The sequence below is a fragment of the Dipodomys ordii genome, unplaced genomic scaffold, assembly GCF_000151885.1.
Source record: "Dipodomys ordii isolate 6190 unplaced genomic scaffold, Dord_2.0 Scaffold52, whole genome shotgun sequence".
Taxonomy (NCBI): Eukaryota; Metazoa; Chordata; class Mammalia; order Rodentia; family Heteromyidae; genus Dipodomys; species Dipodomys ordii.
Window position 1 is genome coordinate 3504524 of NW_012267268.1, and position 23856 is coordinate 3528379.

The 23856-nt window shown below is 41.4% G+C and overlaps 1 protein-coding gene across 2 annotated transcripts in view; it reads right to left on the bottom strand.

The window, feature by feature from the left end:
* Positions 1–445: 445 nt before the first annotated feature.
* The window catches only part of Ccdc93 (coiled-coil domain containing 93), a 73534-nt gene continuing 50123 nt past the window's right edge, over positions 446–23856 (bottom strand). The window contains exons 12-24 of one of the 2 annotated variants that reach the window (XM_013020712.1): positions 23267–23380; positions 22452–22514; positions 21226–21299; positions 19979–20060; positions 18255–18326; positions 15982–16035; positions 14424–14486; positions 12201–12309; positions 9180–9262; positions 7175–7212; positions 5160–5244; positions 1412–1525; positions 446–839 (exon numbers count right to left, since the gene is read on the bottom strand). In XM_013020712.1, coding sequence (XP_012876166.1) covers positions 786–839; positions 1412–1525; positions 5160–5244; positions 7175–7212; positions 9180–9262; positions 12201–12309; positions 14424–14486; positions 15982–16035; positions 18255–18326; positions 19979–20060; positions 21226–21299; positions 22452–22514; positions 23267–23380 — 1005 coding nt within the window. In that variant the 3' untranslated portion in view covers positions 446–785. Of the gene's footprint in view, positions 840–1411; positions 1526–5159; positions 5245–7174; positions 7213–9179; positions 9263–12200; positions 12310–14423; positions 14487–15981; positions 16036–18254; positions 18327–19978; positions 20061–21225; positions 21300–22451; positions 22515–23266; positions 23384–23856 lie in introns of both variants that reach the window. The other variant, XM_013020711.1, reaches the window with a different exon arrangement.

Below are 23856 nucleotides of genomic sequence, written 5' to 3' on the forward strand. Positions count from 1 at the left end.
GCTATGACGTTCTTTGCAGTGTAGGAACATGGAATGTTTTCCATGAAGAAAAGCTTAATCATGTGTTGCCTGTAACTCACATAAAAATTGGGACACAGAAACATGTAATTCCTATTGAAGTATCCTTAACTTTCAAAGTTTCAGGCTAAATTAACAACACAGCTTTCATTCTAGTTCCTTGTATGACATCCAAGCCTACAGGGTGGCACCAAGAAGAGTTAGGAGCAAAAGGCACCATAGTGGGTGAAGAGCCCAAGTGACCAATGTGTGATATGGGCAAATCATTTGCCTGTGGCCTTCTGTTTGCACTGTAAACTTCTGGCCAAGTTGTGGGAGATTGTTCCCCTGGATACTACTGGATGCCTGAAGGGTAGCGATTGTGTTTTACATTTGCTGGATCTCCCTCAGGGCTTATTTTTTCAGCAGTTGCTCAATTAATACTTGCTAAACAAAAGAACTCTTTTTTATTTGGAGCCCATACAAATACAGGTACCTTCATTAGTGCAATGTTACTGGAAGAACAGTCAAATGAAAATAGAAAATGAGTACTGCTCACATTTCTTCATAGAATCATGAGTGTTATCCAAGCCAGTGCTTATACTGTCAAATTCTATCCCCAACAGCCAACAGAGATGAAATGGAAGCAATCAGGAAAAAGGAAACATCCAAGGAATTGAAATTAATACACCTGCATCTCTCTACTGTTGCTTCCAGAACCATTCCATGATCTTGTAGTTGATACACGGCGTTAAAAAAAAATCAATATATGACATGGCTGGGAAGGTTCAGGAGGCCTTGGCTTTCACCTTGGACAGCAGCACCTCGTTCTTGCGGCCCTCCTGGAGAAGCAGAGAGAGAGGAGAGGTGTGACTACACCAGCACCCACTTGGCCTTGCTGTCCTTGCCAAGTTCCTCAGGAGTAGGTTCGGACAGCTAAAACAGCATGGTGAAATTATCTGGCATCCTATTGACCTCTGACACCAAAACAGATACACTAACATTATTACTGTGCTGCTAGACTGGATTTCCTAAAATCTTCAAAGGGATAGAAACCAGACATTGGGCTTATGAGGGTAAGAGGTGTGAAGGAACTGTGTAGAAGCACCCTAAGGAATTTTGAGAAAGGCAGCAGTAGTAGTACAGTGAGCAAACCCCTTTGACACACTCTTATTCTTACGGTGAGAGGTAGGAATATTCTCAGCATTTAGGAAAAGAAGTATGGAAAAATGCACATAGAAAAGAGCCCTTTGTAATTAGTTCTTTCTAGAATTAAAAAGTAAACTGTCTCCCTGCCCCTATTACTTGCTGAAGACCATATACTACGTACTTGCTCTGGTTTTTAAAAGCTCATCTTGAGATGAATATGAACTTCATTTTAGCTCTAACATACCCCACCCATCTTCCTCCTTACCTCTTTAAACTCTTTCACAGTCTTAAAATACAGTCTCTGCTTTTCTAACAGTTCTAAGTACTGGTCATTCAATTGATCTCTTCTCATTTTGTTCTCCTGTTTCTTCTTTTCCATCTGTTGAAAATATTTTGAAAATTGTGGATGATGAAAAGGTTCCTGACAAAGGCAGCTGATAACATCCAATAGCAACCATCAATATTTCCACGGATTTCTTTCCACCTATAGAAACTGAGGTTGGCTCAACAACTTTCATTTCTTTGTATGACACTGCAATTTACTCAACAATTTGACTATCACTGGACATTAAATAATTACATTATTTCTGTCACTATGAGCAATTTCACAATAAACAGGTGGGTGTTTCACAACTGGGAGGTTATGTTACCTCTGGAGGTAGTTTTGAGTCACAATTGTGAGGAAGAGGAGCCACTGCTTTCAATGGGTAAAAGAAAGGAATGTTGTTAAGATTGATGTACAGGACAGTCCCACAACCAGGAATTACCTGGCCCAGGATGTTAGTAATGTTGAGGTTAAAAAACTCCTGACAGGGGCTGGAAAGGTGGCTCAGTGGTAGAGCGCTTGCCTTGCATGCCTGAGACCCTGAGTTCGATTCCTTAGCACCACATAATCAAAAAGAAAAAAGCCGGAAATGGCACTGTGGCTCAAGTGGTAGAGCGCTAACCTTGAGCTGAAGAGCTGAGGGACAGTGCCCAGGCCCAGAGTTCAGGCCCACAATCAGACCCCCCCCCAAAAAAAAACACAAAAAACAAAAAAAATTCCTGACATATGAAATTGTTTGTTATACAATAAAGATGCACACCACCTTTTCATTTGATATAATTGTTTCCATACTTCAAGCGTTCTACAATTACTTTAAAAACCATATAATAGTTTTGATCATTGCTTACTAGGCAATACTGGTTTTCTGGGATTATGATCACATCTTAGAGGCTTGATGTTGATTGAAAGACACTCTTTAAAGGCTACCAAAAGTTTATTCTTCAGTAAATACTGACTGAACACTACCAGAGTCCCCAAGTGCAGCAGTGCACAAGGTAAGTCCATGCTTTCACAAGGCACACTCTAGATGTCTAGAGTGTCTAGCAAACAGACACATTAGAGTTCCCATAAGCACCAGGACTTTGAAGAAAATGAAGAAGGGCTGGAGAAGGGTGGGGAGTGCACATGGCTCCTCAGACTGGAAGGTCAGGGGGACCCTCTGAGGAGGAGCACTGGAGCAGAGCTGACAGCGACAAGTACTGTATTTTCTGAAGATAGACTCAGAGCACTGAGTGAGGGCACAAAGATTTACACTATAACACAACTGGATGCTTGTTACATGAAATCATGAATGATATGGTGCTTATTACATAAAATCATGAATGATTTTGGAAACAGATTTAGTTAGTAAACACAAAGTGACCTGACTGTACCTGAGATTCAGTACTTTTGCCTTCTCTCTCCCCAATAAGGGTCTCTGTTGACCTCAAAAGTGAAATGCAATCTAGTACCTTGATGCATACTCCAACATTGTTCAGAACACAAAAGGACTTATTTCTTGGTCCAATTCTGACCCTGCATCAACTCCTGAGTCTCAAGTTTCTGTGCCCTCCTCTCTGTGTAATTCTACACATGGACACCTGCAATATACCTGTGGTTAAGTCTTACGTGTGGCAATCTGCCTTTTGCCCAAATCTTTCAGTGGTAGTACTCCCCACCTGAGAACTTTGGCCAGTGTCTTCCTGCACTAAGAATGAAGATCTTCAGTAGTCAGCCCAAACTTCTGATACATTGCAATACAACTTGCACTGCTATTTCTCCTTTGACTCTACTTCAAACCACCAGCTACTTCCTGTTGCACTAGGAGGGCTTGGACTGACAGCGGGCTTCCTCACTCAGCGGATCAACTTTAAACCAGATCCCTCTTGTTCATTTAGTATTTTAGCAAAAAAACTGGCCAAGACCAGTTATATTCTAGTGATACAGTTAATGACTTCAAGTCAATTATGAATTCACTCTGGAAAGTAGAATGGCAATATAGGAAACATGAGAGCTTAAGGCCAAAAAGGCCTACCTTCAAATCCTAGCTCTGCCCCTCATTGTGGACCAATGGACAAGCTATTTAATGTTTTTCAATGACAAGTTCCCTCTTAGCTGTAAAACGGGGATAATATAATCTAGATCACAAGTTTTGTTGTAAGAAATGTGTGATGTTAAGTGTTAAAACAGATGATAGATCATTTACTTCATAGTAGCTGTTCAGTAAGACAGCTTTGCTTCTTAACACTCCATATGCCAGAATGAATGAGTTAAGTGGGAAGAGTTCCCTCATTCTGAGTCAGCAGTGCTCAGCTCTAGTTTCATTTTCATACTACTTGCAGTACCATCTTGCCACTCAGACCACTCCTACTCCTTCCTCATCTCCTCTTCACAACTAGGGTAACAACTCCAAATGCTTTTACTGATTGAGCATTTGTAATATCCAAAGATAATACTTCCCTGGATAAGGTCAAAATGCCTACTCACATGATTCCCTCTTTATTCAGAAGCCCAGGTGAGAAGAAATGCCTATTCTACCATGTTTACTCAATGCTTGTCTATTATTCTGCCAATTCGGGAGGACACAGACTCAACTGTCACATCAATGGAAGCAAGACCCATCCTGACTTTACAAACAGAGCGGTTTCCTTTTTTCTTTTGTAGCACTGGTGTTTAAACTGAGGGCCTTGTGCTTGCTTTGGAGCTGCCCTATACCACTACACTTTCAGCTTTTGGTATTTTTCAAATAGGGTCCTGCATTTATGCCCAGGTTGGTCTGGACCTCAATCTATCTATTTATGCTTCCCACACATCTGGGATGATAGGCCATTATGATGATGCCACTATGACCAGCATTTTCTCATCTGTAGAGGCAACACCACTTAAAGTTTTCCATTGTTTTGTTTGTTTTGACAGTGGTGGGGCCTGAATCACAGCCTGAAGCTTGCTAGGTAGCCACTCTACATTTGAGCCATGGCACTAGCCCCACTCATTTAAGAGACTCTTAAAAAGATCAGCAGAGTGGGGCGCTGGTGGCTCATGCCTGTAATCTTAGCTAGTTAGGAGGCTGAAATCTGAGGACTGTGGTTCAGGGCCAGCCTGAGCAGAAAAGTCCATGAGACTCTTCAATAAACTGCCAGAAGTGGTGCTGGTATTGTGGTTCAAGTGGTAGAGCTCTAGCCTTGAGCAAAAGAAGCTCAGGGACAGGGCTTGGGAAGGTGGCTCAGTGGTAGAGCACTTGCCTTGCATGCCTGAGGCCCTGGGTTTGACTGCTCAGCACCACATCAGCAAAAAGCAAAAAGCCGCAAGTGGTGCTGTGGCTCAAGTGGTAGAGCGCTAGCCTTGAGCTGAAGAGCTGAGGGACAGCGCCCAGGCCCAGAGTTCAGGCCCACGACCGGACTCCACCCCCCCAAAAAAAAGAAGGTCAGGGACAGTGCCTAGCCCCCAGACCACCCCCCCTCACTCCACCCCCTACAGTGATTAGCCCATAGTGGGTGCACAATGCCTCAGAGCTGCTACTCAGAGTACTACTGTTACTCAGTCTTTGAATGTGAGGCACAGGCAGTGAAGGGGTAGGGGTAGGTCCTTGCCCACTGCAGTCAGATGTCTGGTGGGAAACTCTCTGGAGGGTGGTAAGGATGGGCAGCAAACTCCCAAGTCTTCCCACCACAGTGAAACTTGTGACACTACAGAAGATAGGTCAGCTGACCTTCATCCTGCTTTGCTTAATTCCTTCTACAATCTGTTCCATCTGCCGTAAAAACTGGTCCCGGGCAGCAGGGGAAGCCATGGCTCTGAAAGAGAAACCAACAGAGAGGTATGACAGCACACAGAACTAAACTATGAGAAAGCAGGACACCAAGGAGTCAGCTCTGGGTCCAGACTGTTGTCCCCAGAAGCAACTGGGCCTTTGTAAAGCTCAATGGACCCATGGGGACAGCTGGGGTCTCAGGCAGGATTCTAAACCTGTGAGGAGGGCAGTCAAGTCTACCTGGCCTAATAACTTAATATTGATCTTCTATTCCCTCATTCTCCCCACAGGTTCACTAACTAATCTGTATTTTCTTATAAAATAAAACGGAGCTAAAATGACAGACACACTGCTTAAGAAACGAATTAAATTTGGCTTTAAAAAGTCTGGACTGGGCTGAGTGCTGGTGGCTCATACCTGTAATCCTAGCTACTCAGGAAGCTGAGATCTGAGGAGCATGGTTCAAAGCTGGCCCAGCAGGAAAGTCTGTCAGACTCTTATCTCCAATAAACCACCAGAAAACCAGAAGTGGTGCTGTGGCTCAAATGGTAGAGTGCCAGCCTTGAGCTGAAGAGCTCAGAGACAGCTCCCAGGCCCAGAGTTCAAGCCCAATTGACAAAACAAACAAGAAAAAAGAAAGAAAGAAAGATTGAGAGAAAAAGAAAGAAAGAAAGAGAGAAAAAGAAAGAAAGAGAAAGAAAGAAAGAAAAGGAAGGAAGGAAGGAAGGAAGGAAGGAAGGAAGGAAGGAAGGAAGGAAGGAAGGAAGGAAGGAGAAAACAGGCTTGACTGGGAGACTTTTCCCAGGATTGGTAAACATATTTTTTTTTTTTTTTTTGGGTCTGGTCATGGGGCCTGAACTCTGGGCCTGGGCGTGGTCCCTCAGCTCTTCAGCTCAAGGCTAGCGCTCTACCACTTGAGCCACAGCGCCACTTCTGGCTTTTTTCTTTTTTTGCTTATGTGGTGCTGAGGAATCAAACCCAGGGCCTCGAGCATGCAAGGCAAGTGCTCTAGCACTGAGCCACTTTCCTAGCCCTGGTAAACATATTCTGAGTGTTCCTAACTAGGGCTGGGAAGCCTGGTCCTGTTGCTAGAGGCTTCCTAATGTGCTAACCATTCTGCCTCGCTCTACCACTGCAGAGGGCAGGATACCAGGAGGATCAGAGCCACACAGGACTTGGAGTTCCTCCAAAGGTCAGGGTGACAGAGCAGGGCTCTTCACAGCAACCCTCACTGCACACTTTCTCCATGATCAGGAAAGGGAGATGAGCATCAGTTTCAGAAAAGTTACAAGACCATAGGCATTCCCTGAATCCGCATCTTCCCAGGAAGCTAGTTGGTTTTCCATTTTGTTTTAAATTTAGAGCTTATAATTTCTTAAAATTCCAGTCTCAATGTATCTTTTCACCTGTCAGGGCTAGCAGATGTTTGTACTACAGAAAGCAAGCCCTGGGCTTCCCTGGGGTTGAGGGGGGGTTTGAGGGAGCATGGGTAAGACAGCCCACCATGGACATGCTTGAGGGCTGGTATGATCTGTGTGAAGGTGGCCTTACTATCCAATTTTTGGAGAAAAAAATTTACATCTGAACAAAATGGAGGAGGCATATTAACCTAGAAGAAAATCTATTGCATGATTTAAAAAGTCTTTAAAAAATTACAAAGATTTATCTAAACTTTACGGCTTCTCTATGTACTAAGAACAAATGGTATTCATCTAATCTTACCAAGACAAAAGTAATTTTCAAAGAGATTATAATGGTGATGAAAAATCAAGTTCTTCCTTGTCATTAAAAAATTACATTTTTGCAGGGACTCAGGGACAGTAGACTAAGATCCATGTGTTCTGAGCAGAAGGGGTGAAGTGTAAGCGTTATATTCTAGCACCAAGCCTTGCATGTACTTTCCTTGGTCATGCTATGGGTAAGGTGAGGTGCACTGAATACAAAGTACAGGAAGGAGGGTGGAAGGTACTTACTGTGAGAAATTCTCATGAATTGAGTTGAGCAGGCTTATCTAGGGACAAAAAACAAACTGTAAGATTAACATATAACTGCCTTAGGCTTTGAAAGCTTGCTTCCTCTCCACACATTACTTCTGAAATGAAGGCATGCCAATTTAAAGTAACATACTAAAGTTACTTTAACATAGATTAAACTAATAACATATGAAAGAAGAAAAAAAGAGCAACATATTCTTAGACCTTTAGACTTCTGAGAGAATTAATTTCTATCTACTCAAAGAAAACTCCTCCTCTTAAAATGCATTATCACAGAATCATAGAAAGAAGGCTCTCTACTGGGCCCTGAATGAAGCTGCGAAGATGCTATGATAATTATTAGCTTCGTGGCTATCAGCATGCAGGGTCAGAGGGAAGAATGAAAACAGTTACCATCCTATTCCTTTCCCCAGAATCTGCCTGCCAATGTGGCCAGCTGCCAGATGGCTGTGAGAGCTTCTGAGGGAATAAATCCTTCATGGCCCAATTACCATGGAAACTGCCTTATTCCCCAGAGTAGGATCTTCTATCTACCCTAGTAATAGAATCCCAGAAAGGGCTGAGTCTGGGGCCAAAAAACCTGGGTCCTCTTATGTATGTGTACATACTAAACCTGTAGGCTTAGAGTAAGGAACTTCCATATTTAGATTTTAGGTTCAAAATCTAAAATGTAAAATATCACATGCATAAATACAATTAGAATAAAATACACAGACAACGTTAAAAAGCTAAGTTCTACCTATGATTTGGAACAAAAAGCCAGCATCCGGCTCCCTCAACACACCTAGTTTTCTTTTTTAAAAAATTGCAACAACTTTGTAAACAATTTTGAAGAAGGGCAATGGAGCTCAAGGTGTTCTGAGGAGGAGTTGACCTATCCCTAAATTAGTGCTGGCAAATCTTCACTTTAACAAGTAGGCCAGAATATAGAGCAGAGCTATTGCCTATGTCTGATCCAAATCTCACCAAACATACTATTCTATTCATTTATCAAATGCCTGGGGTATGCCAGTACTGTGTAAGGTCCTAGATATAGGCAAACACTAAACTATCTCTTCTCAAGGAGTCTGTATGATTTGACTGCATTAGATAACAAAAGTTACTGATGCTTTGATTTGGGTTTAAAGAGGATATACATCTATAATATTGTTATTATTAAAATCGTAAGTTTTTGTCACAGTATAGCTGGAAAAATGATAATAAAATAAAAACTAGGTGTGCCAACCTCTAGGAGAAGATTGGACAAGAACTAATATGTATTGAGAATCCATCATATGCAAAGACTTGACATTTTTTTCACTTTCTGTCCATCATGATCACCATCAACACAATTTCAGAGGGGTGGAAAATGGCCAAAGTGATTCCAAAGCTGTGATTCCTCTACAATCCTGTTCTGCTGTAAAGACCAGGTCTGTTCTCTTGGTTGAGTCATAACTGCTTATTCTTCCTTAATCATTTGCCATTTGGGTAGTTCCTGAATCAGGAATAGATCTAACTTGTGTAGGAAAGCAAGAAAGAGGGAGAGATGCTAGTGCCCACATCAACTCCTTGCTTCTGCTTTGAGTTCCCATTCATTTGAATTCATGCCCATGTCTGTCATTGATGATTAAATGGCTATTTTTTCTATGTGAGCTACAATAAGCCACACAGAGTCTCTTCATTCAGTGGGTTCTTTTTGCCTTATAAAATTCAAACCAGCTCCCCCACTGGTGCTTGCACTATATTTTTCATGATAACATTCCTCATATGGCACTATTTAGAATAGCTATCTACCAGCTTCACCTCACCACAGACAATGAACTCCCAAGGATTTTTGCACTTTCTGGTTGATCAATCTCAGCATTTGGCATTATGCATCTTTCTACATAAACTGAATGTTTACATAGAATGATTCCCAGGTATCAAGACCACGCAAACTTCCTGAAGTCAACTATAGTGTTGGTTGTTAACCTCGATTATTTTCTTTTGAGAAATAATTTCTTACCTCTTTTTCCAAATAAACCTTTTTATCGTCCAGGGTATTATATAAAGTGAAGAACTGTTTGGTTTCTTTGTGTACTGCAGAAACTAAATGCAAAGAAACAGGATATGAGTGACAGCAGAGATCAAATTGACCTAAGTACCCTGTTCTCATGAAGCATATGCCAGGACTCAGGTCTACCAGGTCTATGCGCAAACTTAATTGCCTTGGAAGCTTCTGAAAAGTCTCAGAACCAATTACATGAGGATAGCTATGCGTAGGACCCAGGTAGATGACACTATGTAGTCAGCATTATAATTATTGCCATAAATGAGCCAGTCACTATTCTCTGAGATGGCTAAAAAACTGGGTGGGATTGAGGATATTTGATAATGATGATGATGATAAACTGATGTAACTATTTTGGTGCAGTTCCTTGAAAACAGTTTTGGTGTCAACATGTCCAATGGATAAATTAATGTAATGTGTATATGTATGGGTACACACACACACACACACACACACACACACACACACACACACACACACACACACACACAATGAAGTTTTACTAAACTACTAAGAAGGATGACATTATGTTGTTTTCTGGAAAATGGAGAAAACCAAAGATGGCCATGTTAAGTGAACAAGTCAGTCCTATAAAGTCAGGCACTACATTTTCCACTTCTCATTTGTGCAGGATAGATGAAAACAAAACAAAGCACTGAAGCCATGAAAGTAAAAGAGAGACTACTAGAGAAATGAAAAGGGAAGGGAAGAGGGATAAGAGTGATAGACAGGTGAGTACGATCAAAGGATAATATATACATGTGTGAAACTCTTATGTACAATTTAATATTTATCAATAAAATGACTTTAACTTGTGAAATTTACTTTGAAATATACAGATATGCAACATTATTGTTGAAGGCTTACAAGTAGAAGGCAAAGATTTAACTTAAGGCAGAACCTATTTTCTGCTGACAGCTGTCATTGTTGACATACGCCTCTCATCATGCAAAGACTGAACGTTCAGGCTGGTAGGTTAGGACATGGGGAATAAACTGACCTAGACCTTTTGAAGAAGGACAATGCTTGAGCTTGAACAAGAAAGGGTATTTCAGAGGCCACGGCTTCAAAGCCAACTTGGAAGTATATCTTGAAATTAACCTAGTAGAAACTGCAGGGCAGCAACATTCTGAACTTGGGGGCTGGTTCACAGGTCAAGATGCAGACAGATGACAGGACACTGAATAATGGGGGGGGTGTCACTGGATACTGACTGTATACCAATGATGTGAAAATCTGTATGCTATACTGGGGATTTTTTTTTTTTTTTGTCGGTCATGGGGCTTGAACTCTGGGCGTGGGCGCTGTCCCTCAGCTCTTCAGCTCAAGGCAAGCGCTCTACCACTTGAGCTACAGCACCACTTCCGGTTTTCTAGTGGTTTATTGGAGATAGGAGTCTCACGGTCTTTCCTGCCCGGGCTGGCTTTGAACCTCGATTCTCAGATCTCAGCCTCCTGAGTAGCTAGGATTACAGGCGTGAGCCACCGGCGCCCGGCCTTATACTGGGGATTTTGAAGCTTATCTAAGTCCCAGAGAGATATTAAATAGAAAAGCTTTTACAACAGGAATATAAAAAGATGATCAATGATGTCTGAGAAAGATCAGTCAGCAAAAGTATTGAGAGGCGATTAGACACGGAGTGGAAATGAGAGGAGGCTTCAGCTGCAATCCAGACAGAAGAAACAGACCTGAAAATTACTATGGAACAGAATGGGCAAGAAGTACTGAATCAGGGAGACTGAATAGGTCCATTGTGGCTAGAGGAAGATATGAGAGAAAACAAGAGTTAGCTTTTGTCTGGGGTGGGAATGTGGGGTAGGCTTACAGAGTCTGAGCTGGGTGTGGAAGGATTCTGTCTGATAGAGGAGAGGCGATCTAGATACAGGTACAGGAAGTTTATAGTGTGCTTAGGCACAGGATGTGGCCACTTGGACTAGGAAGGTTCCAGCTCAGGTACAGTAAGGAAAAATGCTTGATTCAGTAGGCAAGTGCTATAATTAGATGAACCGGTAAAAGACTTGGAGAAGGCACTGCAGACCGTCTAAGTCATTTATCTGAGATAAGATGCAAGTAAGAACAGATAGGGCAGAGGAAGTAGGAGCAGAAAGACAATGGCAGGACATTATGAGCCACAAAATGTGGTTACTGATCATACTGGTCTTGGGAGGCTGGGTGAATATGATGTGATAAAACAAAGCCTGTATCTGCAAGAATGAGGAACAGAGTGAGGAGTGACCTATATGTGCTGGCATCATGATGTTCTGCATAAAACTGGGAAGTGGAGCCAGAGTCCTGTGAAGGACCTGTAGTTGGCCACAGTGAGGACTGGTTTAAAAGCCTATTTCTAAAAGCTCACTTGCTTAAAGAATCTGTCTATAGAATGAGTAAGAGAGTACCACAGAGCTGCCCCCAGAGTTCTCCTACAGCCTTTATGATGAAATAAAGCCCCAAATAGTCATAATATTCAAAGTACCTATACGCAAATGAAACCATGTAACTTGAGGGGATTGGTAATGTTGGGAGAGATGGAAGAATGATGGAAGGAGTAATAATGACCAAGATGCTCTGTACACATTAACTGATATGCTGAATTGAAATTCCTTTGTACAACTACTTAGGAATAATAATAATAATAAACGAAGCAACAGTACTCACTGGATACTATGTTAAAAATGAACTATACAACTTGTAGGTGGGATGAGAGGGAAAAACAGAGCAAGGGGTGACATTGTCCAAAAAGAAATATACTCTTTACCTGACTTAATGTAACTGTAACTCCTCTGTATATCATCTTTATAATAATACTAAAAAACTTAAAATATGACAAATAAATATATAAATAATAAACAAAGCCCCTACTGGGCTGGCATTTGTGGACTGTGTTCTGGTAAACACAGCCCCATGCTGAAGTGGCCAGAGCCCCTTGTCTCCTGTCCCTCCCAGCCTCGAGAGCTTATGTGTGGTCAATGCACCTACTCTGGCGGTAGAGTTCAATAAATCTCTTCTGATACTGTATTAGTTCAGCTCGGCTGGGCACTTCATCAATCTTGCGATGTAAAATTGCTATTTCTCGATTTCTTCGAGCCTACATGGAAAGATAGGAGGAAATACTACTACTTGGTCAAAGGTTTTACATATTCCCCAGGTGGAGATTGCCCCAACTTCCATCTGAGCCCAACCACATTCCCTGAAATGAAGATACAGAATCCTGAGACTGGCTTCAGTTCCCCACTTGTGAAACTAAATTGACTTTCTCCCTTTATAACATGTGGGAGAAGGTGTATTATAGATTGAACCTTGAATGGCATCAGGGTTATAGACCTGGGCACAGGTAATGTAAGGAACCCATAACTGAATATAGAAAGTATGTCATTCCACTGTCCATCCAAAATACAGTCTAAATTCCTCAGCTTGGTTGAAAAGCACTAGTTTACTTTAATTTCTCATGGACTAGGGAAATTTCCCTATGAACTGAATGTGCAATACAGTGAAGTGCAGTGATGCAAAGGGAATAGCTACTGCAGGAGCAAACCAGTCAGCTCACACATGCCTCCATTCATATTCTGAAGGCTCAGGACACTGGGATCTCAGCATTGACTTCCTCCTGTGTCTTCATTCCTCCGTCAGCCAATCCTCCTGTTTTTCAGGTCTGTTTCACTCACAGAAGCAGAAGTGTCCTCGAATTTACTCGGCAGCACAGACTCCAAGTGGAAATGTACTATCAACTCATCTAACCTAACCCCAAATTAGTTCCTTGCAACTCTAGCGGTATGGAAGCATCAAATCTCCATTTGGCCAAAGTACCTCATAGGTGCTTAGGCTCTGACTTGTATTTTATTCCCCTTGGAACAAAATATTGGATAAGTATTTAAGTTTTAATTTGCCTTAAACCTTCCCTACTTTAGCAGCGTCTTCTCACCAATATTTAAATATGCTCAAATCCGTCACTTTTAATAAAAGACCCTTCTTTAAACCAAATTACCTTTCAAGCCACCAGCCTGCCTCTTTACACACACACACACACACACACACACACACACACACAGAGAGAGAGAGAGAGAGAGAGAGAGAGAGAGAGAGAGAGAGAGAACAGAAACTTAGCATCATTACCCTTTTCTCTCATCCAATCAATTTAAGTTCCTTCAGATTCAGGTCCTCATTCCCCACTGCCACTACATTTCACCTATCCTGCCGCCATCACCAAATTATTTTTTTAACTTCAGCTTTCCTCAAGCTGCTCTGAAGCTGCCCTTAATAGATTATTTCCACATAAATTCCCTTGCATCTTGATGGTTATGGGCATTCAATTCTCAACCAGTCAGGTCCCAGAGGCTGATTCATACCATTTACTGTTCCTAAGCCCTGACCTGCAAGGTAGAAACTGTAGGGAGCTTTCAGTCTAAGTTTCCAAATATGAGGCAGTAGTGTTGTGATTTTATTTCATTCTATGTCTTGTTGAAGATTAGATCAGCACAAGAATATATCTGACTCACCCAAACTTGACCCCCAAACTCAGCAAAATAACTAGGAGACAGAAAGAGAAGAAGCAGGATCTTACAGGCCTCTGCTACCTGTTGACCACTCTCACCACAGCCTGGCCTTTCCATCCCAAAGAATTTAGAGGGGGGCAGCCTGAGTCAAAGTGCAATTTATAGTTCTTCAGTTTCCATGAGCTGGATACTAGCCAAGAAAGGGATTAAAATTTTGTCTTGTGTATATTTAATTTCAGAAATTGTTTTAACTTTGACTCTGCATTTAGTTCTAGAGCTGGCTTTAAAAGCTACTTCCCAACATTTGATGTCATTCTCTCAAGTCCATGGTTATCAGATAATTTTATGGGGCATCTAACTAAAGAGGAAAAGTACTGGAACTTGAATCCTGCCTTTGGCAACTCAAATTCTGCCTCTGGGAAAGAATTTAACCTATGTGTATTCACTTTTTTCATGTAACACAAGAGACTTACAATATTTACTCTCTACATGGGGTGAAGTTAAACTCAAACGAGTGACCGAGAAAGTAAGACACCAATGTGTGATGCTATTACCGTTTTAAATCATGATGACTCTCCAGATACAAACAGGACTGTAGGTATCATTCTTGTTACCTGATCTCTCTAGTTCTCAGACACTAAGACATTCTACTTCAGTAACTTCCTACCTAGTCAGATGTATCTATAGACTGTTAGTTCTTGTTACTTACCTGTAGTAAACGAATCTTATAGAGCTTCTCTTTCTCCATATTATACCGTCTGTCTAGATCTTCCTAAAAATGTGAAAAGATCAGAATTATTTGGGAATGAAAAACATTCATTCTTTGGTGGGGGGTCTTTAAAACTTAATATGTTTTATCATATTTCCTATCTCAATCCCTCAAATTTCTGTTCTCAAATGCCCAAGCTCAGGATCAGGGTCTTATCTGACATGAGGCTCTTGATATTTTTCACATTATGTTTAAAACTCCTTTCATCAAGATTCCAGGAGGAATCCAGTGGTTCTTAAGTGTAGGGCTATGAGCCCTTACCATTCCATACTTCAAATCTATATTTGGATTTTTTTCTGTCTTGATTTTTGTGTGTGCCAGTCCTAGGGCTTGAATTCAGAGGCTGAGCATTGTCCCTGAGCTTTTTTGCTCAAGCCTAACACTCTACTAATGAGCCAGCTGTACTTCTGGTTTTTGGTAGTTAACTGGAGATAAGTGTCTCATAGACTTTCCTGCCCAGGTTGGCTTTGAACTGGGATCTTTAGATCTCAGTCTCCTGAGTAGCTAGGATTACAGGCATGCACTGTTGGCCGGCTTCAAGTCTTTCTTAACCACATCTAGCTGGTGGTTTTCACAATGGAAGGAGAACACTTTCTATCATAGCAGAACACTCTTTTGGACAGCACTGAGGTAGAGAATAGAGAGACTAGTCCCACACTGAACTGAACAGTGGGAGACATGGATGGACAGTTTATTGACTCAGAGAAAGCTAAAAGACAGAATGCATATGTATAAATAAACACACACACACCAGCTCAGCTTAGCTTCAGGAAACATATGTCACTGTGGGAGTCCTGAGGCCCATTCTTCTGGCCTTAAAAAGGCCAACAGTTAGAGCTTCCTTCCTTCCTCTTTCACTTTCTTTCCTTTTCCTTTCCCCCAGAGGTTTGTGGATGTGCTGAGAACAATGGCTTAATTCAGAACAAGGTCAGCAAACTTTAGTCTGTAAACTAAATCCTCTAGCTTTGGGTCAAATTTATCTCTATGTCAATTTTTGTAAATAAAACTTTATTAGACTATAGTTGCATGCATTCATTCATACAGTGACTATGACTTCTTTATCAGTTGGGCCACAAAACTCAACAGACTTATTACTTGATCCTTTACAGAAAAAGTTTGGCAACCTTGGTATATGGTAGAGAAAAAAAAAATTTTCCCTACACACTACCCTCTCCCCTCAGAGCCCATGGGCTATGACAAGTACATGTGGCCAACACAGGCTTTTCCCCTGATCAGCTAAAATGGTAACATGAAAGCAGAATTCCAGCACACCGAATTGGGAGAAAAACTCACCGGAATGGTGGCATTGAGAGCCTTCCCAATAAGTTCCTGCCTCTATCTGAAGAGCAGATGTATAAAGTGGCATAATGTCCCTAAAAGCCCAGCAGATGAGGAGGCAGTTGTACATTCAGGGAGGGAGACCAGAAAGCTGTCTGGGGAGAAAAGAAAGCTAGCTGCCACACCCTTTATGCCTGTCTGTAGATGGGCAGGTACTTACATTGTAAGTCAGTGTGGAGGTTGGGGCTCCATGAGGCTCTCCATTGGAAAGGGTCTAAAAGGATGAAAATATAGGAATATAATCAATACCTTTCCTGAGTAAGGGGAATGGAACAGCATTAAGAGTATAGTTGTAGACAGGAGTGTGAGGTGGGGAAACAGCAGAGCTAAGGGGAACCTTGACTCTTACCAAGCATATCTGAAAAGAGAATAGAAACCACACAGCCTGTATATGAGAACAGTGGTTTAAACTGTTTTGAAGTATCTGAAAGTTATACCCTAATGAGCTAAACTGTGATTCTCTTCAGTGAAACAATCCCTTTATAAAAACATATGCTGAGGAGAGAAATGGGACCTGGAACTCAGTGATCTGAACAAAATCGGGGTGGCTGAGCTGATGGCTCATGCTTTAGAATTTCCAAACTGGAGACTACTCAAAGGCAGCCTATGTGGTGATGGTCCCAGAACAAGCTGGCAATCCTGGTTCTGTTGCTCATCTATCCCAACATCTCATAGACTTAAAAGTCATGTTGCAAAAGGCAATCCAAAAGATGCTTTTACTAGGCTTTATAAATTAACTAAATCTGGACACTTAGTCTTCCACTCCCCGGCCTACACTTTGCACATTTGATCTGAATTCTTCCCTGCTGCAGTCACTTTATAATCACCCTGGACTTCAGGAAAGAACAATATAAATATCTTGTGACTGAAGACAAACTGACCCTAAAATAGGCAATGTCATCTTATCATCTTAAAAAAACTGCCAAAAACTCAAGAGACCACCTGCCAGGCAGCTTGTTTCCTTTCTGTTTCAGTGGTAAAATAACTTTTCTGGAACTCCTACAGAGACAAAGACTAATGATCTACCAGGCTATGGCTCCCCAACTTTCCCTATTTAACCTGAAGCCAACGTCTATACTCCTGAGGATGGCTAAAGATGTATGTATGGACTCCTCCCAACTTTCCCTATTTAACCTGAAGCCAATGAAGATGGTTGAAGATGTATTTATGTTCTCAAGTGCTGTCTTCCCAGGGCTGCCATGTAATAATCTCCTTTCTCTGCCCTTCACCATGTCTCTTTATTAGCATATGGGGAAAATGGACCTACCTAACAGGGGACTCCAAGATTTTGTACCTGGGTCTGAAAACCTAGTTTTAATATGGCCCAGCAAAAAGGAAGCCCCTGTAAGGCTGGGGTCTCCTGTTGAGGACAGTGGTCTTCCAAATCCCAGAATGGTCACTGGAGAAGACCAGGCCCATTGTTGGGAACTTGGAGGGCTCCTGGTACTACTAGCTTGGAAGAACCTTTCCCCTTCCTTGGAGCTTAGATTCTCCTTCATTTATGGGTAAAGGGGGTTTGTAATCAATGGATCTACAGCTATTCCAGGTCTCCCATCCTAAACACAAGGACTCTTAGGAAAAAAAATAAAAAAAACCCAAAAAACTCTGAATGAGTACGACAGTATGACAGGAACAAAATCAGAGAGCCCTACAAATTTTACTTAGTCAGAGAAAGACATTATATTCCTATTCTATTATATAAGAATGTTCAATGGAATTCTACTCTAGTTCCCTAGAAGAACGACGGAGGTTCATTGGGTTAGATGTGGCTGCTCTCACAGCTCTAGGGCTCTAGTAGAAATCCAACACTGCTCTCCTCCTTCACATTTACAGTTACCTTTTGTCATTAGCCTGAAGTAGAGAGGAGGGAATAGATAAACTAAAGGAAACTTAAAGAACAGACTATGGCCGGGCGCTGGTGGCTCACGCCTGTAATCCTAGCTACTCAGGAGGCTGAGATCTGAGAATCGAGGTTCAAAGCCAGCCCGGGCAGGAAAGACCGTGAGACTCCTATCTCCAATAAAACCACTAGAAAACCGGAAGTGGTGCTGTAGCTCAAGTGGTAGAGCGCTCGCCTTGAGCTGAAGAGCTGAGGGACAGCGCCCACGGCCAGAGTTCAAGCCCCATGACCAAAAAAAAAAAAAAAAAGAACAGACTATGTGGGAAACAACTCAGACATTTCCTAAATGTAGTCAAGAGAGGTCTGAGTTGTATGATCTGACAATTCATGTCTCTGGTTGCTCCTCCACATTCACTATGGCCTTTTTACCTCAAAAGAAGAGACATTAAAAATTCACCAGGGGAAAACAGGTGAGAGAGGCCCACTTACAGGCTAGGTTCAGTAAACTGGCTTTCACACAGATTGCTGGTTAATCCTGAAGAAATCATTTAATGTAGTGATAATGTGGCTGCTGGTCTTGAGGACACACTTACCTTTTCATCATCTCCTGGTTCTCTCTCAGCTTTGAGGTTTTCAATTTCCTGTTGAAGCCGTGCCATCTCCTCCTTGAAGAACAATATAAACATTTACAAAAATCTGACAAGCTAGAAACTGGATCTTATTTTCTCTTTCATAAGTTCATAAGAGGGTAAAAAACAAACTAACAAAAAAACACCAACCTGGAATTAGCTGCTTGGATGCCAATTTCCAGCCTAGGAAGGTATTTTTCAGGAAGAGGGAGGCAGACATGCCCTCCATTTAATGGGGCTTTTCTTTCTTTCATCAGTCCTGGGGCTTGAATTCAGGGCTTGGGTCTTGTCTCTAGCCTTTTATGCTCAAAGCTAGTGCTTTACCATGTGAGCCATAGCACTACTTCTGGCTTTTTCTGAGTAATTTATTGGAGATAAGAGTCTCAAGGATTTTTCTGCCTGGGCTGGCTTCCGACCATGATCCTCAGATCTTAGCCTCCTAAATAGCTAGGATTACAGGCATAAACTACTGGTACCCAGCCATGAGGTCTTTCTTTCTGAAGGGCTAGTGAAATGTGCAGTAATGGCTGGCACAATGAGTGGCACTGAACCTGGTTTCAACAGACTTGTTTTCCTCTTCTTCATAGTCTGCCTTGGCCTTATCTACCTGCTTAACATTTTCTCTCTACTTCACTAAGAGTCTCCTCCACTTGCCATCCTCCCTACATCCCAGTAGCTCCCGTGTGGGATTGACCCCTTTTCTTCTGAAGCTCATATAAAACTAGTTGGGCCTCACTTCCTGCCTCCAACTGTATCAGCCTCATGAGATTTAAAAGTTCCTAGATGGTAGGAGCTTGGCCTTATGCATGTGACAGACAGACATCCCAAGCTTTGGAGGGCACCCCTGGCTTTGTATGTTTAATTTTTTAAATTTTTAAAAACTTTTCAGTATGTATATTATTTTATATAAATATGAAGAGGCACTTAGACATTGCACCTTTGTGTTTCTTTCCTGGATATCCTCTTTTGGTCTCATTGTGGATGGGTACCTAGAATCTTGTATAATTTGTGATATCCTAGTATATTTTAGATCTAATTTCTGCATATCAGAGAGAACGTATGCCATTTGTGTCTCTGAGCATGGCTTACTTTCTCATATTTATATAAAATAATACACCTACTGAAACTCTGAGACATGGAAACAAAGAGGCCTCTTTTCTTTCATTGAAGTTTTTAATGATTCTGTCCTCTTTACCTTATGGACGATGCATTCAAGTGTACATCTTCAGAAGGGTATAGAACTTGAGAAAAAAAGGGTAAAAAGTGCAGCAGTGGAGCTCAATGAACACTGACCAAAGTGTACTATACAACTTGTGGGTGGAGATGGGAGGGAGGAACTTGGAGAGAATGAGGGAACAGAAGACATTGTACTTATTACCTGACTCATGCAGTTGTAAGCCCTCTGTAAATGACCTCTATAATAATAATAAAGTAAATTTATTTAAAAAAAACCTTTCAAGACATTTGTAAATCAGATGATATTCTTAGCTTATACTCTCCATTTGGAGTTCTGGCAAATGTTTCCTATTTCACACCCTCTGCTATCCCTCTTGAGTCTGGCATACAACTGCTTGAAGAGTCTGCTTTTTATCCTGTACTAGACGGCATGCCCCAACAGCACAGGGGAGGGAAAACAAGAGCTTTAATGAAAGTCCTGGCTTATTTACCAACACCAAAAAGACACTTACCCGGCAATGTGCTTTAAACTCCTGTTCCTGACTTTTCAGATTTTCATTCATGGCTACAAGTGCTCTCAGGTTCTGCAGAATACTGAGGAGAAAAGACCAAAAACTGACATATAGTAGGTCATTATGGCTTCTTGAATTACAGCTAAAACCAGAGACCAGCTAAAAAGGACTGCCTTTTAATTTCTTTTGTCTCCCCAAGAATGTCTAATATGTTCTCTACAAATGGTAATGATTTCTATTCAACTGACATTAGTATTCATTTGTATGCCTTAGACCATCAGGGATCCAAACAAATATTACATTATACATTCTAGAATTAAAATGTCAACTGTGGAAACATCAATGAGTTTCAATAGTACTGGATATAATTAATGATGCCAATTATTCATCTGTACTCAGGGAATACACAGTATCGAAAGCCATTTTTAATATTCCTTCTGAAAAGAAAGCACATTGCTTCAGGCCATAACAACAGCACCAGCTTAAAAATAAAATTGTCAGATGTCTGACAGCAGTCTCCTCCATTATCATAAAAGAAAAGTTTTAATCACAGGGCCAAGTAGTCTGCTACCAGTGTCCATTATTCTGGGAATGTTTATGACTTCACAATCAAGTATGCAGCACATGCCTTGCAGATTTTACTGCCCAAACAGTCAAACTGAAAGGGGCAAATGGTCAGTGCTGCTGCTTTTCTGACCACAGTTAATTTTACTTGGGGGAGAGAGGCACAACTGCAGCTTTGTCTAGACCCAAAAGACTGTAATATCTCCTTCAAGGAGCCAAGGCTGAATTACTATGCAGTAACAGTAGATAGCTCCAGGGAGGAGGAATGGACAGGGACAGGAACATGAGGGGTACTTTTCCCCTCATGCCTTTGTATACTGTGAAAATATTGTTTTATTTTATGTAGTTTTAAATATTTACTTTGCAGCACTGAGGTTTGAACTTAGGGCCTTGTACTTGCTAGGCAGGCTTCTAGTACTGCACCATGCTGCAGTACTATTCTATAAAATAGAAAAACAAAAACCATGCTGCTCAGATAGAGGGGAATTGGGAAGAAAGTGGGAAATCCAGTGCAGAGCAAGCATATCAGCAAGTAAAGCATCAGTCACTCATTCTGGATAGATGACTTTAACCCACAATGGGGCCAGAACATATGACCTTCACTGCTCTGTCCCCTGCTCAAAACAATTAAGCTACCAGATCCTGGCAAAATCACTTACTTCCCACCTGCTAAAACCTCTTACCTTGGATCAGCTTTTGCTTCTATCTTCTCCAGAGCTTCCTGCTCTTTGTCTAGTTTTTCATTGTGACTCTTCAACTGAAAGAGAGAATGGGGCATCCTTGTTGGGATCTGGGAGGAGAAGGAAGGGAGTGTTCCCATTTTCCTTCCTCCTGGCTCACACCTAGATCTTCAGTAAGTGGCCAAGTCCACCAGATTTGGCACTACATTAAGAAAAGAGATGGGTGAGATAAATGAGATGGCAGGGAAGGCAGAATGAAAAGGCCAAAATCAGATTCTTCTAGATATATATTCTGCTGCTCACAGAAATCTTGGCAGTAGCTTCAAATCATAGCAGCAAATGGATGGGAAGCCAAAAGTGATGCCAAGAACAGATGCCTCTTGGTAGCAAGAAGAAGAGTTGCAAAAGAGAAAGAGACAGAGAGACAGAGACAGAGACAGAGGCAGATGGGTTTAAATCTCAAAATAAGACTGTCATAGCAGAATTAAAACTTTTTAGCCTCTTGAATAATTTGCCCTTTTTTCCCTTTTGATGCACAAATGAAACTTTAAAAGTAATGCAGATTTTGCTGCATAAAGTGCACTATAAAACAGTATACTCCTATTTAAAATAGAAAGTAAAGTAGCTCTTTTACAATGATCTCTACTATCTACAGTTAGGAAAAGAAAAAAAAATGGTGCTCTAAAAGTATCTGTTCCTCACCTGGTTTCCTTAGCAATCAGAAGTGGAATTTAAGCCATACTGGAAACTGGGTTACATGGGTCAAATACTCCCACACCCTTCTTCCCCCTCCTTTGATACCCAAGAATTCAGACTTTGAGCTTTTATACAACTTGTTGCTTGAAAAGTGGGAGTCATTCTTGTGAGAGACCTTGCAAGTCCTTTTATGTGCCCCTTCCCTCTCAGATTGGTCTTCCTCAGGGAGTAATTCCCACCTCAGCCCACAGTCATCTCTCCTGTCAAAGTGCCTGATGGCTCAGTACATGGCTACACTGACAGCATCGAGTCATATAGCATCATGTAACTGTCCTGTGTCCTCACGGGGCATGTTACCTTGGAACAGCTTTTGCTTTTATCTTCTCCAGAACTGCCTGCTTTGTCCAGAGGCATGAACTCTGAGGACAGGACCACATCTCCTCCAGGGACAAGTGAAACTTGGTGTTCTAGTAGCAGCACTAGTCAGAAGCAACTCTTGACAGTGGGCCATGGAGGAAGAAGGATCTGCTTACCTCTGCTAGTGTTTTCTTTGTTTCATTGTATTTGGATTGTAGATTAGTATGATTTGCTTGTAGCTGTAAATGAAAGACAAAAGATACTTCCTCTCATTTGACTTTTATCTTAAGAGATGGGATGCATATGTATCCCAATTTCACAGAAAAGAACATTCATGACACCACGATTAAAATGCAGATGTATGTAAATTTTCTATAGCTAACTAATCTGCCTGTAGACTACATGCTTCATTTCAGCACTAAAGATTCTGACACAGAGTATGAGGAATGGGTAAATACCTGATATAAGAAAGGGTTTAAGACTTCAACACTCAGACAAATAAATTACCTTTACTGCTTAGTTTCTTAATCGGAAACTCACATCTTACTCTTTCTGTTGTTTCCAGTTGGCCCAACTACTTACCCAGGTATTATTACATGCTGCTGGCTGGCCATCTTTAATAACATTAATAGGAGCTGAGTGGAATGGCTTACATATATAATGCCAGCTATTCAGAAGTGAAGATTAACCTTGATAATAGCAGTTTGAGGCCAGTCTGGGCAAAAAGTTAGCAAAAACCTCATCTGTACAGATAAACTAGGAATGGAAGTTCATGCCCATAATCCAGTGATGAAAGCGGTCACAGTAGGAGAATCTTAGGCACTCAGCAAAAATGTAAGATTCTCCCCTATAAATAATTAAAGCAAAACAGGGCTAAGAGTATGGCTCAAGTGGTAGAGTACCTGCTTAAGACATTTAAGATCCTAACTTCAAACCCAACCAAAACCAAAGCAAACAAAAAAACCATTAACTGTAAGACAAAAATACTAACTTCTTCCAGATGTTTGGTCTTCTGCAGAATCTGCTTGTTCAAGGAAATAACTTTCCGATGATGTAGCTGGGAGCTTCCTAGTTTTTCTGGACTTTCTTCAGCTGACAGCTCAGACTGCTATGGGAGAAAGCCCAACGCATTCAATTAATTCACCAGTTCACACATTCATTCCCATACAGTCTGGATGAGATACTACTAGGTAGACAGTCACTAAGCTAGATCATCTATTAGTACTTCTTCAGAACCTCAGTCCAGAAGAGGTTTTCACAAAATGACTAAAGTTCTCATCAACAGAATCTGCATTCCTGACAATGAAAACAACAGTAAAAATACATGGGCAAGGATGAAGACAAAGCTCAAGTAATAGTGTATCTGCTGAGTAAGCTAGAGGTTCTGAGTTCAAAACCTGAAACCATCAAAAAAATCCAAAAATGAAACAGTAATAAACCACAATAATAAACAATAATACATAATATGGCTGTGGTTATGTTGATACCAAGACATTCTAGATTTTTTTTTTTTGGGTCTGATCATGGGGCCTGAACTCTGGGCCTGGGCACTGTCCCTCAGCTCTTCAGCTCAAGGCTAGC